We start from the raw sequence: 17,833 nt of genomic DNA, 5'->3' as shown, positions 1-17,833 counted from the left end.
TACGCCGTGGCTCAAACCAACCAAACCTCATAAGCGATGATACACATACCTAACCATTACAGCGCAGCACATATAATCCCCTCGATATTACCATACCCGACCCATTACAGAGCACGTATACGTATTCTATACGGCGTACAGTAACCGACAAAACCACAATAGTTACCACCCAACCGTCGGATTAACCCCCCCCCCCCCCCCTTTCAAACTCTTCCTCCCCAAGCTCCAAGCTCCGAGACTCTACCCCGAAAACCTCGGAATTGTATACACGCCCGCCGGAATCAACTCTCGAGAACGGGCCTAGCGTAGTGCATACTAAACAGAAACAACACCCAGACTACCAGTGCCTGCGATTACCAAGCTATACTAAGTTCGAATTACTTTGTCTACAGCATACGTACTGTACAGTACTTGGTATACTACATACTACACACCGCCGACCAGAACGGAGATGGGTTTAGGTTTAGGTAGCTAGGCGTTTCCGGAACGGACTTGCCTGAGTATTCCGTAAAGTCAGCTAAGCTAAGCTAAGCTAACGTCACGTCACGTCACGTCACGTCAACCCAGCAAAAGCCCAAGTCAACACAGCACAGCACAGCACAGCAAGCACGTGAGTGAGCTTAACGAGATTCGGCTCAGCAGGTTCCCCTCCCCGGATACCTACCCACGCCCACAACCATACCCCCGACCTCGGCGAAATCTGGCCCACGGAGTAATATAGACACCAATTCTACCGTGCCCCGGGCTGGTTGAAAACTGTACCTTACAGAGTAAGTCCTACCAAGTTGAGTATGTACTGTACGGGGTACGAGTGACACTCAAAAAGTGCGTGCTCTCGCAAAATCTTCCCCCCCCTCTTTTTTTTTTTGGGGCGTGCGTTTGGTCCGAGATCCGACCGGCGGTGATGGCGGCGATTGCGGCGGACTTAGATTCCTAGATTTGGGGGGCAGTACAAAGAGTGAGTGGAAGATAGGTAAATGCGCTGATAGCCTGATAGCCTGATAGCCTAATACAGGAAACTAAACTAAACTCTAACTACTGGAAGAGACAAAAAGTTTTCTTCTGCGGTGGTGCTTCCAGTACGTACAGGCTTTGAATTGGTGAGGTGATGAGATGTACTGTACTGTCGTTTTGTACTCGAATATCCTTCCTTGAGGGTTTATAAGGGTTAATGTTGGAAGCAAATGGCTATCGCCAGCAATGTCACTCACTCAATGACAAGGGAATCAATCTCTATCCCAAGGAGGTCATTCAAGTCCGACTCCCGGTCCAAGTGGGCTAGCTGGCTGGCTGGCGAAGGTGTTGAACGGTACTACTCATACCTGGCAACAACTGCCAGCCAAAGTGGAGGCCCGTCACTCCCGTCACTCCCGTCACTTCCCTGGTAAGGTCACTCACTCACGAACCGTGACTTAACCGCTCGGTCGTTGTCCTCGGTTAGCTCTACCTGACTCGGCCATAACTGGAGTCGGCCACCAAAAGAACCTTTTCACTTATTTCCGCCCCCCCCACCTGGGCCCATCCTGTTTCTAACTAGGATAGCTTGTTCTAGGCATGGGTTCTCCAACACTCACTCGACAGGCAAACCAAAGGAAGAAAAGTTTGCGCACGCCAAGCAGTTGGGTTTGTTGTTCTTCTTTTCTATCGACTATGCTGAGTTTGTGGCATCTCGCCCGGATACTGCGATTCGAAACTAACACGTTGGGGAATCGGATTCGGGGAATTGGAGTCAGGGAAAGAAAGGCTCGAATCTCGGGGCCAAAGTCCACATGGATCTGACTGGCGCGCAGCTTGATCTGCTACTAACCAGCCTTACTGGATAGGTGTAGGGATGCAGCGTCGTTTGCGTTGCGCTCATGCATTGTTGAATAATAGGCAGTCCTGTCAGTCTAGGCGTCTGCGGAGGCTAGCCGGCTCCAACGAGGGAGATCACCATACTGATTGGCTTGCTCGTCTTGCTCGTCTGTCAACCATCGCATTCTTAGTCAGGACTCACTAATGTACTGTAGTCGCCCTAGGTTGGACTAAGGGGCAATCTATTCAGTCCTGCCAGATGAGGTAAATGCAGGCTAGTTTTCACGCACGTCTGCCGGCGTTAGTCAGTGCAAGTTTGAAACGAGGCTCCACCCCGGAGGGAGTGGCAGTGATGAGAAGATGATAGGCGTAGTAACACTGTAGCCTGGTGGTATTAGTGATGATGACGATTGACCGTGACTTCTAGCAACGTTGGTTATACTGGAAATCAAAACTTTCTCAAGTTGAAAAAGACCGGAACCACAGGGTCAGGGAACGAGTGACCGACCACATAGCGGCACCATTCAAGTCAACCAAAAAAAATTAGACTGTAACAAGGCGCGGATCAGGCAGGCCGAGATCCGGTCGAGGGACGGACCCAACACCAAGCTATCATTGGAGTGGATACCGTGCGGAGATCGCCGACGATGAGGAATAAAGAGGTGTTACGTTAATTTCTTTGTCCCCCTCTTCCAGTGGGTCGTTCGGTCTGAAAGCCTGATGATCGCAACCGAAGTGGTAACGGACTCGAAGAGAAAGTAACTTGACGGCATTGGATGTTAATCTATTGAGACGGCTGGCTTCATCGACCGTCCGTCCATGGTTTTCATCGTGACTCGGTGGTGGTGGTGGTGGTGGTGGTGGTGGGTGTTATCTGAAATAGGAACCACAGCGGAAGTCCTCCGTCTGTCTCCATGCTGCTGCCATGTCGACTTTTTGTGGTGTTTGCGTCTCAGGTGCAAAGGGCGACGTGAGCACACTAACTTAGCCGGCAGGCTAAGTTAGACAAGCAAGTTTAAGAGGTGGCATCTGCACGACTGACTCTCAGCCCCATCTAATCCACTGGACCCCGGTTACAAGTAAGCCTCCGTGGGTGCGCCGTAACCCCATCCCCCCCGTCCCCCCGTCCCACAATCGCGGTGACGGCTGTACGTACCCCCATGAGGTCCGGGCTGCCTGATCACCAAGGGAGCTTCGAACAGCCGGATAGCAAGGAAGGGGATGGGAAAATGTGATAGCCCTTCCCTCGAACCCGAAGTGAGAATCTCTCAGCTGCCTCTGTGTTCACGCGCGGCCCAAGAATTGGATCCGGTGAGGGGGAGGGGGCAGCGCAGCACCGGCTGAGACTAGCAGCGAAAGAAATGGCACCAACGGACCCGACAGTCTGGTAGAGGTGTGATAGTTGGGCATTAGTAGGCAAGCCTTGAGCAATTTCCGTCCAGTTGAGGGGTTTCTGCTTTGCTGGGTAGGGTGGGTTGACAAGGATCCTTGCAAGTGAGGCAATTGGCTTCCTAGCGAGTGCGGAAATGTGGCAAGTTTTTGCGGTAGAGGCCCGTCAATCCTTGGAGCCAGGGCAGTGGGAAGAGGGTCAGTCATCACGAACGTGCGATGAAGCTCGAGGTGATGAGCAAGAAGCACTGACTCAGCCGATTCAAAGTGGTTAGTGAGCCAGGCAGGTTCTTCAGCCTGTTTAAGGTACGGAAGTAAGCTTACCTGGATGCGTGCCTTCCCGTAGCCTCCTTCTTCCACCTTCTCCTCCCCCCCTGAAGGGTTGTGTTATGCGGTGGAGGGGAAGAGGGGGGGAACAGGGAAAGTGGACGGGGGCGTTGATGATGGATGGGGATTCGGGGAGGGGGCTGGTCGGGTAAAGGTGGGTGTTGTGGAGGCACTAGACAAGGTCCGGACTACTGCTAAAGGGAAGAAGTGGCCGCGTCTATATTGATTCTCATTAGTCCTGGTCTTCTTCGAGTACTCGTACATTTTAATATTGATCGATCTGGGCTTGCTTGTCGATCGAACGGCCGTCAGTCTTGGTGGTGTGGACTGACAGTACAGTACAGTGCTATAGTGTAATACAAGTTGCAAACGTGTAGATTAACATAACGTTACATAGCGTTACATAGCATGATCACGTATTGGGGTCTCCTCTTTGGATGGCATGCATTGGCGACGGGGCGCCAATCGGCCACCGCCATTTTCCATCCATGTGTCATCTCGTTCGCTTGCTCTTCATTTCTGATTGAACCAAAGATTCCTGTCGATGTAGAGTCAAGGCACTTCATTGGCCTAGGCATAAGGATGTCGTCTGAGGTCAGATTGCAGGTTCAACACATGACTCAAGGGTAGCATGGCCGTATCTGATCAAATGAAGTCCATGACCAGAAGGAACCTAACAAAAAGCCTCGCTAGATTCGCGATGTCGGCTTACGTATCACGCTACCGGTCGATTACAGCATGGTCTCGAATCAGCAGGATAGCTGAGCTACATGTTAAGCGCCGAGCTTTGTGGAGGTTTAGTTCAATTTTTCCAGCTCCCCGAGACATTAACTCATGCAGAGCAACTGTGCCGCACGTCATATCGGGAAGGCAGACAGACAAGGGCCGGGCAGGCGAGACGTTAATCGATTTGATTTTGGCTGTGGAGCCGATGCGATGCAAAAAAAGGGCCGACTCACCCGGCCACTGGAGTCACAATGATACAAGCCTCCGCCAATGCCTGTAATTCCTTTAGAAATCAAGCACATATGAGCAAGTTCCTGTAAGATTCCGGTCGATCGAACCAATAAAGGGAGATTTAACAATTATTAGTCTGAAAGCGGGGCCTGATACAGAATTGTGTGCTGGCCCGTTCAAGTAAACACGCAACAGATGGGTTAGAACAGCCTTGCCAACCTACCCAAGCCATTGTGAGGTCCGGACCGTCACTAATCGCGGCGGCGGCGGCGGCGGAGAAAAGACTCGGTCTGAGGCGACTCGACCCACGTGCTGAGCGGCGCAGGGGCAATAGAAGCCGATCTCGAAAGCGAGACGCAGTACTAGTCCAGGAGAGATCGGAGGAGTGTCATCAGCGGACAATGTGAACCAGGAAAGGTCGGTGTTGTGGTCTGCATTCTTTCCTTAGCTAGTGACATTCGCCCCCGAATCGAAAGATTGGCGCGTCATTCGGGGGTTGCACTTAGACGACCAGACTAACGAGCAATTGTCACTGATATTGTCACCTAATCCATCTTGTTCAATGACTTTTAGACATCCGGTCAAGGTGAGTACTCGGTCTTTTGGAGTTCCTCGAGCTCTCGAACTTCCACCACTTAGCCAAGTCGGCTAGCTGCGAGCAGGGCAGTTGAAGGGCCAAGGAGATTATCTTTCGTCCATAATGGACAATCCATAGATATGTGTAATTGGTAGAGCAGGCTGGTGATCCACTCTCACGTATTAGACTCTGCTTTCTTCTGAAAAAGACATCTCAACGAAAAGTCTATGCTTTGATGCAATATAGGCAATAATGGCGGTTAAATGATGATTCCACTCACTCCCATGGAGTCCGGTGGTTCTTTTGTTCTCCTGTCCGGCGCATGGCCCACCGGAACCAAGTACTAAGCGGGAGCCTGTCCTGGGTATGGTCCCATGGTTCAGATCAGCCCGAAGCGCACGTCGGTATAAGGTGGCGTTATGTGACTAGAACTAGACTTATGTGCCACGGATCCTGAAGATCAAACGTGGTGAACGTGGCCCAGCAAAGAAGAAAAAAAAAGAAAATCGGAAAGCCATGGGGGCCCCAAATGAGGCCGGTTGCTTTCTCCCATTGCCGTAGCGCTGAACCAAAAAAGGACTCATCACCCTTTTCGCGGCCGACTTCGAAATGTGTGAAGGATTTCAAGGGACTTAGCGTGGTAGCGCCAAGAGCTTCTAGCGTCACTGCCCTTCCATGAGCTAGGAACCTATCTACAGCGTGCGAATCGATGAACCAATTGGAGATGACCCGGAACATGATACCTGATAGGAAGAGAGAGGAAGGAGGCCAAGTGGTGACTGCGAGGTGTATGATGAAAGGATCGACATGTGCAAAGGATTGAGCCCTGTCCCAGGCTGTCCAGTGACGATAAGTGTGACTGCGAACTTTGACCACATGACCACATACTGTAACTACTTAGGTATCCATAATGAGATCTGTTGACTCACAGTAGGCAGGCAGGTACCTCAGGTGCCAAAGGATGCCTGGAAGTATTCTGGTCTCAACCCAGCAGTTCATCTTGGGCTGGGTGAAATACTGCGGATCGAGACTGGGAATCTTATGACTGATTCTCATTGTCGAGGTTCCTATTGATGTGACGGAGTGAGATTATGATCCCCTTTGATAGACATATCAGTCGGAAAGTTGGAGGATGTACGAGTACATCTAATATGCTCATACCCTTACGGAGAGGCCTTGCAAATACAGTATGCAATCTTCAGCATCACTATTGACTGAGAATTGACATATCACTCAACGCCTTCGTGCAAAGGTGAGGCATCATGATCATGGGGAAATGGTGTCGACGTCGATCATTGACGATTGAGATCGAGCCGCCCAGTGATCTGGCGTACATTCTTCCCATTTTCAGCCCGAGAAGCTCTGATGTATCCAGTCCATTACTGTCTTCTGAAGCCCACCCTTACCGAAAGGTATATCCCGCATGGCTCCGAGAATCTGGCGCAGTTGGCTCTGTTGCTCTACAGATCTGTCCTGCGGTGGCTTACCGGCGTTCGATAAGTGAGGACGCGAACAAGGTCAAACCAACATTCCTGGAATGAAAAGAAGGAGAACCTCCGTCGAAAGGGCTACGGAACATCCCTACCGTGGTAGGCGTACTTATGGCTCGTTCATCCTGCGGGAAGCAGGCAAAGAAACTCGGTTTCGACTCCCAGACGTCTAACGACTACAGTGTGATGATATCCCAGTCTCCTTCATGAAATTCGTTCCGTCCAATCGAGACCATGGCGTGAAGAAATCGACAGCTGGGCTTTCCAAAGATATCTGGCACCAAACTGCAGCAGTACCAGTCAGGTAAGGGTAAATCGAGACGGCCCTAAAAGGTCATCGTGCCTTAGGTGATCGGAGAACACGGTAGCTCGCTTGCAGGTCGGCTAGTATCATTATTTTATTTTGCGGACAGCCGGACACACGTTTCAGCTTCTAAGACAAACTTCCACAAGTCGGCTGTAGTACGGAGTACGGCGGGACTCCACCATAGTGTAGTTGATCCGTAAATAGTGGATTTAATAGTACATTGTAGCGTGGGACTAAGTGGTCTTAGAGGACCCATCGGTACCGCGGCAATGCCTTCAACTTCCGCGCAAGACCGTGTCAATTGACAAAGAGCCGCAAACGTTGCGCATTCTAGGTCGTTTCTAGGTACTAGGTGATGGCACTAATCAATCCTGCGAGCATCGGATGTGTAGCTAAGGTTGAGTTAGAAAGAATTCCCTTTTAGATCACCTTGGTTAGTGTGTCACCGAGGCTGCAGTGATTATATTACCAGACCGTTTGTAACCTGCGCCGGACAAAGAACAAAGAACGAAACACCATGCCTGCTGGCCGGTACCTCGGCAGTAGATAGTTGTCACAGGGATAGAGTCTCGAATGCTACTGGTGGTGTACAGTAGTAACTACTTGACTACGAGTCAGGCCCCTGTCCTCCATATCTCTCCATTCGCCGGAAAGCCGGCCCCTGTCGAAGCATTTTCTTTGTTCTCATCCTGGCCCAGTGGCACTGGAATGAAAGGTACCCACCACCAAGACAACGCAACGCTGCTCTCGGCCGCCAACCAGCCGGGGCTTCCATGTCCATCAAATTGTCCAAGTGCGCCATCGCTTCAAACGAGCTGTTTTCATAGGCTTAGGTCCTCATCATCCTTGAAAGTAGACACTCACGTGATTGAACACGTCTGCGGGTACGCGTGTGACGAGACGACGAGGGGAGTACTAAGGCAGACAAGGAAAGGCTTTCGGCCTTGAAGCTTGAGAAGAAGGGTTAGGTTCGACTTGCAACGGTGTAGAGGAAGCAAATAAGGCAGCAATGTTTGTCTTCAAAGTGTGTATGGTACATTTAAACCACGCCTCCTTAGCCGAGTCAACAACTCTGCCGAAGTCCAAAAGAGATCCACAACAGGCACAAGCAAGTGGACGATCATCCGCCGATTCAATTCGCTGGCTATGAAATGGTGGGAAGGGAGGAGAGAGGAAGGCCGGTCGGTATCTCCACGGAAGCATTGGCGTACTGAGTATGTCTGGTCTAGACACGGGCGCAACATTGGATTGATTAGGTCTATGTAGCAATGCAGGTAGGTATGCAGTATACGTGCTTCAACCCTGCTGTAAGTAGAACCAGTAATATCAGCGACAGAGCAGGCCATGAACTCCATAATTGATAGCATGGGCTGTCCGATTACACAAACGCCTGAGAAAAGAAAGTTCCCCACACACAGCACGCAATTATGCGCTCTGGAAGGGGGAAATGGAGGGGGATAATGAGGCTTTGGAAAGCTTGCGCAAGTTGACTGTGCCGCAGACATGGTTGTTATTGAACAACCAATCTCAGCTTCTACACCGAGTTCTGTTACTTTCATGATATGTCACCGTCGTCATCTTCGCGTCAGTGATACTGCGCGGTAGAATCAGAGGAGATGAAGACAACTTTGCAAGACATATCCTAGCTTTTTAGGAATGGTATGCCGGTAGTCTCTCCACTTGGTGAGCCTTTCGGCTCCGGAGATCACACCGACAAGTTTTTCTCTTCTAATGAGATTCTGCTTACGAATTTGAAGCAAGCGAAGCAGACAGTACTCCGTGCTCCTCCGTACTGGGATGTCTGGCCATGAAATCGAGAACAACTGATGGATGCTGCCGATTGTTCTAGAGAAGAAAACGAAGGGGGAGGCAGGGAAGGGGGAGGGGCCGTTGCAGCTGCCGGGGATGGGGATGATGACGGATCCTCCAATCCAGATTGCAGCAGTCAGCAGGCACCACGAAGTCAAGAAGAAAGCGAGCCTGAGACTGAGAGGCATCGGGAGGAACTGAAAAGGAACAGGTACTGTGCATACTATTAACCTACTGCCACTGCCGCTGGCCGCTCGTCAGTCGCCCCTCCCTTCAGATTCAAGAGTTCAAGTCTCAAGCTCTGAGTTATTAAGACTGTCTGTAAATACCAACGTTAACTACTGACTACCTTGCTAACTAAACAAAGTCTCTGTCCATGAGGTCGCTCTGTCAGCTCTTCCGTCAGCTCTTTCCTCAGCTCCCCGTGTCCCGGCCCCAACCCAATCGATAATAATCCACACGCGGAGGTACCACTCTGACCGTCCAGAACACCTTCCGTCTTGACCCTTGATTCGTTGGCTCGTCTAGAAAAGAACCCGAAGATGATCGGTGCCACAGCCGACTTGTGGAGATTCTTTTCTCGAGAATGTAAGGTAAAGTACAGTGTACCTAGTAGAAGATATACACCATAGTTAGTCAGTCTGCAATCTGCAATCTGCAACATGCTAATCTTTCAATCTATATCTATGTTCGGGGCGTGGTAAGCATCTTCCTTCCATTGTTGAAAACAAAGAAATTTCTATGTAGTATCAGGTACGTATCTATCAGGAACAATACAGGGGCACTTCACCGACATTCATGATATGGCTTGCGAGAAGGGATTCCGTGCTTCCGCAAAGTTGATTGTTTTTTTTTTTTTTTTTTTTTTTTTTTTTTTTTTTTTTTGCTTGTCTCTCACCTCTTCTTTTATCCCCTCTTTATTTCTTCTTCATACGAGAAGTTTAACACTCTAAAGGCCCACCCACCTCCCATTGGTCTCTTTACACCTGCACAGCATTCGGAATTAGACTCTCCGTCTCGGGATCTAAGAGGGTGAATCCGCTGCCAAAACTTGGACCTCAGCCGACAACCACCCACCATTTCCTCACTGTTTACCTAGACAGGCTTAGTAGCATTACTCGGTCTTCCTCCCCCCCCCCAAATAGATGGATGGAGATATTGCTTTTGCCAATCATTGTACTGATAGGCTTGACAGGCAGCACTAGTAGCTTTGCTGAAGAAGGTTGACAAATCACTCCAGATTTCTCCTCCCACAGTCAGTCTTGGCATCCCTATAATAAGATCCACCATAACCTTTTGTCATGAGCTCTTTGCGAACCGTCAGTCAGATTCTTACTTTCTGCTCAACCGTTTGTGTATATGAACAGCGATGCATATTCATTGGTAACGGAAGAGGGACTTTGTATAGCAGTGGTAGTGATTTTGTGTGAGGGGGGCGGGGGATTCCCCTTGTATAGTTTGCTGGTTGTTATCATGCATATCAGCTTCAGACCTTGAACACGTGAAAAACCGGCCATATTCCCTGCTTCGCCCTCCTCCTTCCTCACCCCTCTCGATTATTGCGGAGGGTAGTGGGACATGGGCTCATCCCGTTTCATGACGACTGTGAGGGGAGAAAAAAGAAAGTGATCGGCTCACCTCTGCAGAGATGCGTTGGCAGCAGGCTCTGCAGATTGGAATCTACACCCCAGTACAGAGTACCTGACTGTGCAGGGTACAGCCTACTGCATAGGACTACTCGTAGTAACTAGTGACTACACACAGTAAGTATGTTGGATGATGGGGAATATGGAAAGGTCGAGTCGAGTCGAGTAGTCGAGTAACATGGCCCAAGGTGACATGGTTGTTCCCTTTTTTTTTTTTTTTTTTTCTTCTCTACTCTGCATCGATGGGTAAGGCTGTGTGGACCATCAACTGGCCATCGATAGGGCAACAAAGTAACTAGAAGCTGTACGGTGTGATGATGTGCTGCACTGCTGTGTGGGCTTGGAGGGAGGGAGGGAGGGGAGAAGAGAGGGGGGAAAGGGAAGGAAGGTCCCACACCCACATCGTGTCTCCCGCTTGGCTGTCAGGTTGGCTGCTGTCCTTCAGCAGCGGCCCTGCGCAATCTGAGACCATAAGAGCTAGGCAAATATAGAGCTTCGATATTATTCGTAGGTTGGACCCGACAGACTGGTACACTAGCAAAGCCACTGCAGGTTGGGTTGGTGATTCCATTCCGCGCCCAATAGACGCGGGCTATGCGCGCCCTTTTGTTGGCTGGTCGCTTCCAACCATTGCTGTTTTTGTGTCTGGTGGTCTGCCTCTGGTTCTTTCTTCTTCGTTTCTTGCAGCGATTTCGCAAGTCCGAGTCCTCCCTCCCCCTCGCTCGCTCTCTCTCTCTCTCTCCAATTTATTTTATTTTCAGCAAGCGTCTATTCACCCTCTACTGGATTGAGATAATACTACAGTTGATCTTTTTGTCGGTTTCCAACCCTTTACCTTTTTCTGTGTTTATTTCTTTTCCTGTTATTGGTTTAATATACGGAGTAGGTAACTGGAAAATCATACCGCTTCGGCTGCCTTTTAATTCCCGTTTTGCCCTATCACTTTCGGAGCACGGGTAAAGGGCGGTTTTGCATGCTACTTCAAAACGATTCACCTTGCTTTTCCAGGTCATCTCCCCTCCCCACCGACAGTTGACCTACTGTAAGGCCTCGTTCTAGTTGTACTCCTGGATTTTTCTTTCCCTCTCTCTTTCTACGATACAGAGATGGTGGTCGCGTTGACTGACTAGCTGTCGGATCATTCCCTACCACCGAACGTGTTCCCGGTGCACTACTACTAACCGAGCCAATCTCTTTCCCAGTTGGAAAAAATGTATCTCTTCATTGACTCTCATTTGCTCCTAGATGGGTCGAGACCCGGTGGAATCCCCAGAGATGGCGGATTTAATTAAGTGTAGATGTCGGGGACTTCGGGGCGAACATTGAACTGATTAAGTCCCAGACTACCTTAGTTAGCACTTCATGGCTCCACCGCTTGCAATGAGCAGGAGAGATGAAGATGAACCCACATACCCTTAGTGCCACACTGCACCGGAGGAGGAGCAAACGAACCGGCCATTCAAGCAGACCAGGTGTCGTCTGATGTTTCTCGAGGCCTTTCTTTCTTTCTTTCTTTCTTTTTTTTTTTATTTTTTCAAATCTTTTCTGTTTCCTTCTGGCCTTTCTTCCTCTTTCGCCAGCGACTGACTTCTGAACCCTGCAATGCTTCGTTTCGGTCCACCCGTCTTGCAGCCATGGAACCGACCTATCAGCTCCGTATTTTTCATGAATCTTCCCTTGCAATTGCAGGGCTGCAGGGTGGTCGGCGGCCGGGCGTAATTTTACCGCGTCATCATCATCAATTGGTTATGTTCGTTGACCTAATTTCATCATGATTTACATTCATCAGGTAATACATGAGTTACATGAGTTACATGAGCCCGCGAGCAGATCCTCACCCGCCCCTTTCTTATCCACATTCTTGACTGTCTAAGAGACTTTGAGACGACTTGTACCGACTTAACACACCCGCATCCTTTTTCCTGTGCAGGAGGAATGCTTGTGGGGAATCGAATACGAGTCCTTGCTGCCGTAATTAACAATACGGCAAGCATGACACATTCTCTAGGGCCGGATATCTGACGAAGACAGACTGATGGATGACTGAGAGAGGAAGGCTCTAAATTCCTATCTCAACACGAATATATTGAATGGCCCGACTTGCCGAGTTGATAGCCCAGGAAAACTTTTCCATGAGCATCGCATGTTACGTTGTTTTACAGAAGAGCGAGAACTCGGTATGTCAGTTACAATCGGACATAGCTCACCATGTCGACGGAATCTCTTTATGATCGCTATGTTCACGTTGGGATTGTGCAGGTATACCTCAGTTGACAAGTGAGTAAGTCGCATCGAGTATTTGTCATGATCCAAATAGGCCGATCGATCTGTGCTCCCCCCCCCAGCCAGCAGTCGAGCTGCATGCGATGAGCCAGGTAGGAGAGAAAACCGTACGGTCCCCCTGAATTAGAACTTTAGAAGGCATCCTTCATAGTCGACTGCATGGTCTCGCGCGCGAGAGGGAGAGTCCGTGCAACGACGAGGATAGATCCGTCCGTTTCTTAGTCTTCCTTTATTGTCTGATTTCTATCTTCTGTTCCCCCGCTGCGCATGCAGATGGGGTCAACCAACCTTCAAGCTCTAGGCTGGAGGTTTTGGGGTGATCCTGGGAGTCATCCGGCATTCCGTCAACCCTGAGTGATGAGCATCGAAACGACCGTGCGAGTTTGGAAACTGATTGATTGACTTGGTCCCGTGGAGCTTGGTCCATCATCGGAACACGGGTCCAATTGATTACTCCATAGCACTACTAACCATTCTCCATTGATCCGTTTGGCGCGGAAATGACTTGGGAAATCTAATCTCCTGGGTCAAATTTCCTCCACCCGAACTCACCATTGCTTCAGTCAAAGCTCTTTCTTGCGGCTCCTTGAAAACCGTCGGGGAAAGGGGGTAACGGGGGAGGGGCAGCATATCTTTGATTCTCGATATGATGGAGCAGGATGCATGAACTAACACTAGGCTGGCTTGCTTCCATTCAATGTCAGTGGATCCGTCGTCTGGGGAGGGTGGTGGTGAACAATAGATTCGATCGAATGGAATTTAAGATAAATAAAACATATCCATTGATTTTCCTTCCTACTATCAGCCCAGGTATTTTCCCCCTCCACCCCTCGCTCGAAGAATAGTCATTTTGAAAAACAAAACGATTAAGAAAAAATCGAGGAAAAAAGAATAACTTTAAAAATACAGTAGCCGCAATGTAATTACCCGGTCCAACGGGGACTAGTACATGTAAGTCAGTAAACGAACACTGATTTGTTCCAGCATGAACTGCACGTCTGTCTGTCTGTCTGTCTGTCTGTCTGTCTGTCTTGCCTGCCAACGTGATCCTTGGATGATCTCCACTCCCCGAACTGTTCCATCCGTCCATGACATCCACATCAGCAAGATTATTGTTATAATTATAATTATTATTGTTATTATCAGTATTACACTTCTTACCGTTTAGAACTTGCGGAGGATCCGTTTGTCGTGGAGAAAAGTGGCGAATCCTTCAAAATAACTGAATGAACATTTCCAGACGACATCCTTGCATATAAGAAACAAGCTCTGCGCTGGGAAATTGTTTTGTTTTGTTTTGTTTTGTTTTTTTTTTTTTTCTTTTTTTTACCTTTTTTGCTTTCTCTCTATTTCTTTATTTCTTTTAAATCGTTCTCCAAAAATCTTTTTAAGAAAAAAGAATAATTTTGTCTCTTCTCAATTATAATTTCTCTTCTCAAGGGCATTATCTCCGCTGACTTGATAAGTTTATTTTTTTCAAATCTATCTGGGGGCGAGTTCTGTACAGTATATAACTCTTAAAGAGAGGGCCTCCCCGCGGTGGTGAAGTACTGGAAGTGGAAGGTACGAAAAGAGAAAAGCATCAACATCACCAGACAACCATTTCTACCAAGTACTACGGATACTACCACCATCACCATCCTCACCACCACCACCACCACCATAATAATCATCACCACAAGGCTCTTTTCGCCTCTTGCATTTGCCTCGCCTCGACCCCTCTCGTCCTTGTCACCAAACGACGTACCACTCCCTCACCCACCCACCCACCCATTACCACCACGCCACCACCCACCCCTGCTCCTGCTACTGCTGCTGGCGCTACGCATCACTCCGGTCAACCTCATTTACCCGCCATAGAAGCGACATAACCACCCCCCTTCCCCCCCCCACAACTACACCGGGGGCGCAGTCACCGTCGGCCTCTATCACAGGCCAGTTCGTCCCAGGGCTCTGGTACCGCTGCATGGGTCAGCACAACTGAACACCACTAACGGGACCCTTGGTCGCCATTGCCCTCAACCGGGAATCCAACCGGAAGTCTCGTGCGGCGTTGGTGATGCTTTAAGGAGGAAGGCTGGCCCGAAGGATTTCCATCTTGCACAGCTCCTCTTTTTCACTTTTGATATTTCTTCTGTCTTCCCACGTCATTGATCTGCCTAGATTTTTTTGGTTGCAAACAGCCAAGGCACTCTACTTCTCTCCCCGTGGAGTGGAAAAAGGAACTATCTTTGGCCTTTGTTGCTGAACCAAACCCCTACTATCTATCACATTTGGGTGGCTTCGATCTTCCGTGCTCCAATTTCACTTCTATCATTCTTATTCTTCTCTCTCCTCTCTTCCTCGTTCGGTTCCCCGCCTCTCGAGACTTCTTGGCTATCCTGGCTTGTCTACTATTTGAGATATCGTCTTGCCTGCCGATACCCAAGTCGAATCTCTTGGTGGTTCCTTCCCCATTATTGTTGCTACCCCTTCTTTTACCTCATACAAAAGGTGCGACTTCGATCTGAACCTGCATCTGCTTTCTTGCTTCCTTTCTTATCAGTGGTGCCCATTGTTTCCCCCACTGTGGCTCGCCTTGATTCATCATCTTATTCTACGCTGAGCCTTGTGTCCTTGTGCAAGACAACCATCCTCGAGGACACTCGTCACAAACACCACCGAAGTCGAAAATGCAGGCCATTCACGAGCAGCACCGGGCGAGCTACTTGCCTGCCTCGTCTCGTCAGAGCCGCATGGCCATTGATTCCCTATTGAATCCATCCGCCGAAAGTGAAACTGCCAGTACTCGGTCACAATATAGCCAGCACGGCTCGCCCTTATACCCGCCCAGTCCGAATCAGTACTTTTACACGCCTTACTCAGAGAGCCGCCATCTTTATCGGGAGGACTCGCAGGAGCAGGGATACCTGCCCTACCGGACACGATCGGTGGAATCGTCCCCGGATCCCTACTCTCGTGATCGGTATGATTCGGTATCTAGCAGCTCCAGCAATGCTGCGGAGCGACGGCGGCCTCCCCGACCCAAATACGAAGAAGAAGAGATGTATTTCATCTGGTACCACCGTGTGGACCTCGGCCAAGAGTGGAAGGAGGTCCGTGAAAGCTTTAACCGGCAGTTCCCCGATCGGCAGCGACGTGGGTTCCAAGGAATCCAATGCAAATTTTACCGCTTCATCAAAGAGAAGAAGTGTCCCACATTACGAGAGCAGCGCCGCATGCGTGACGGCGACTTTCTGCGGGAGGGGGCGGGAGTTGCCGACTCGGGGGCACCGAAATTTGGAGTTATTGAGTGGGTAGGGACCTGGTATCCATGGATGCGCGAGGACAAAGAAACAGTGCGCAGACGACGAATTGCGAGGTAGATAATCCTGTTTTCGGATAGCTTCATCAAGCATCCGCCTGGTGGTCGAGTCATTTCTTTCCCTCCTGCGCTCATCAGCGCTTGCTCTCCCCCACCCTCTCTCTTCTTACCTACTCCACTGCTACCTAACACATCTTTGCTTCACGGCCGATCCCGACGATACCTCTACGTTTTAATTTTTTTTTTCTTCGTCTGTCTTATCTCCTATGATTCTCTTTGTCTTTTCTTACGCTCGTTATTTGCCCCTTGAAAGTCACTTTTAGCATGTCTTGAAATTTGCCTGGGAGGATGTCTGCTTTTTTGTCGTTATGAGCATGCATAAAACGCACTGGGCCTGTGGGAGGAACTTGTCGATTTACACTTGTTTGTTGCTTTCTTATATATGGAGGCATACCGCCTATTTACCTCGCTGTCTGTCTGGTCAGACTTATCAAATACCATTTAGATGGACCTACCATTCTTGTCTAGATGGCGAATACCTCGTTCAAGCTATCCGTGATGACTTATCTGACGTGGAAGAATTCTATCATCATCCCCGGGTGGATACCAATTTAAACCTTTTCGTGCCTATGTCGCCGACTACACCGCACCATAAGTTACCTCCGAAGTCCGAGATCGTCCGTTGACAAGGAGGTATGGAAAGTAACGTAATGTACAATACGGGTACTGTACATGTCAGACTGGTAACAACGAGGCAAGCAATACAAGAAGACTTGTTACCGAATTAGTCATGCATAAGACGGGAAGAGAAGGGAAGGTTGTGAACCTAAGAAAGCCTTGAGATCCAACCCTTCAAAAGATGATCTGATATGATGTATAACAATGATACGTTGGCCTGGCTGAAGCATGACAAATACCTCATCTCGCTTATTTCCCAGAGTGCTGCGACCACCCCATCCCAATAGGGGAAAAGGAGAGATCCGTCACCGTTGAACTATCTACGTACAGTACAACCTTACCTGGACCTGGGTTCCCACTCTTACTATACTACAGTAGATCTATCCCTCCCTCCCATCATACTCCCTGTATGAGATTCTACGGCTACAGCAACCCGTGAGGCTCAGAGGTAAAGTACATGGGGAAGCTCACCGAATCATCAAGGGGGCTGCTTTGGCTCTCGCTGGCTGACTAGCGAGCTAGCTAAGCTCCACAAGGTATTTGCACGTTGCAAGGGCCGTAAAGAGGAAGCGGAACGCATGTTGCATGTAGGTATGTGTGTTGTTGAGCGTTATACAGTACATTATTTGCACATCAATATACTGTACAACCATAATAGACTCATGGCCAGCATGATAGCAGTTCAGTCCTTGCTTGCATGTTATGCACACTGACTCTGTACTCAGTACCGGGATATGATTGTTATGTTCAGCCCACTGCACAGCCCCCCCTCCCCCTCTCTCGAGACTACTGACTACTAACCACTGCGTTTCTCTTGACGCAATAGCTTAAGGAAAAGTGGGTGCGGAAAGGAAAGGAAGAGAAAATCGCTAGAACTCTGTGATGGACCTTTTGATTGACCGAGCGAAAGCGAGATCTGTCGGGGAGAGGGGGGTTGGGTTGGGGTGGCAGTTTGTGGTAGGAGGTCGTGCTGATCCAAATCCTTTTCTGTTCTGGATGGTAATGTTGATAATATCCCCGCGGGAATGATCGGTGATGTTCGGTTGGGCATGGGGAATTGAGAATTGATAGAACAATCATTCTGGAGGTATAAATGCAATATGGTTGTTTTTATTGTTGTGAATAATAGTGGTGGTGGTGGTGAAGACGACAATGACTCGATCATATTGGTATCAGGCATTGTTGTACATAAGGTGAACATCTTACTAAGTACAATACACAGGACGAAGAAGTGGGCGCAGGTGATATACAATAACTTACAGCGGTGTCAGG

At 49.3% G+C, this 17,833-nt stretch overlaps 1 protein-coding gene across 1 annotated transcript; it reads left to right on the top strand.

Moving 5' to 3' along the window:
• Positions 1 to 14,907: 14,907 nt before the first annotated feature.
• BO82DRAFT_212276 (uncharacterized protein) lies at positions 14,908 to 16,098 on the top strand. Its single transcript, XM_025630714.1, has one exon. The coding sequence runs from the start codon at positions 15,252 to 15,254 to the stop codon at positions 15,942 to 15,944; it is 693 nt and encodes a 230-aa protein (XP_025495084.1). The 5' UTR covers positions 14,908 to 15,251; the 3' UTR covers positions 15,945 to 16,098.
• The last annotated feature ends 1,735 nt before the right edge of the window (positions 16,099 to 17,833 follow it).

The sequence above is a fragment of the Aspergillus uvarum genome (genome assembly GCF_003184745.1).
Source record: "Aspergillus uvarum CBS 121591 unplaced genomic scaffold BO82scaffold_9, whole genome shotgun sequence".
In the NCBI taxonomy this organism is placed as follows: domain Eukaryota; kingdom Fungi; phylum Ascomycota; class Eurotiomycetes; order Eurotiales; family Aspergillaceae; genus Aspergillus; species Aspergillus uvarum.
Note: the sequence above shows the minus strand (reverse complement) of the source record. Positions and strands in the feature narration are given on the sequence as shown.

Bases quoted from the DNA above. Each gene is read 5' to 3' on its own strand.
- BO82DRAFT_212276 (XM_025630714.1), top strand. From the start codon at position 15,252: ATGCAGGCCATTCACGAGCAGCACCGGGCGAGCTACTTGCCTGCCTCG.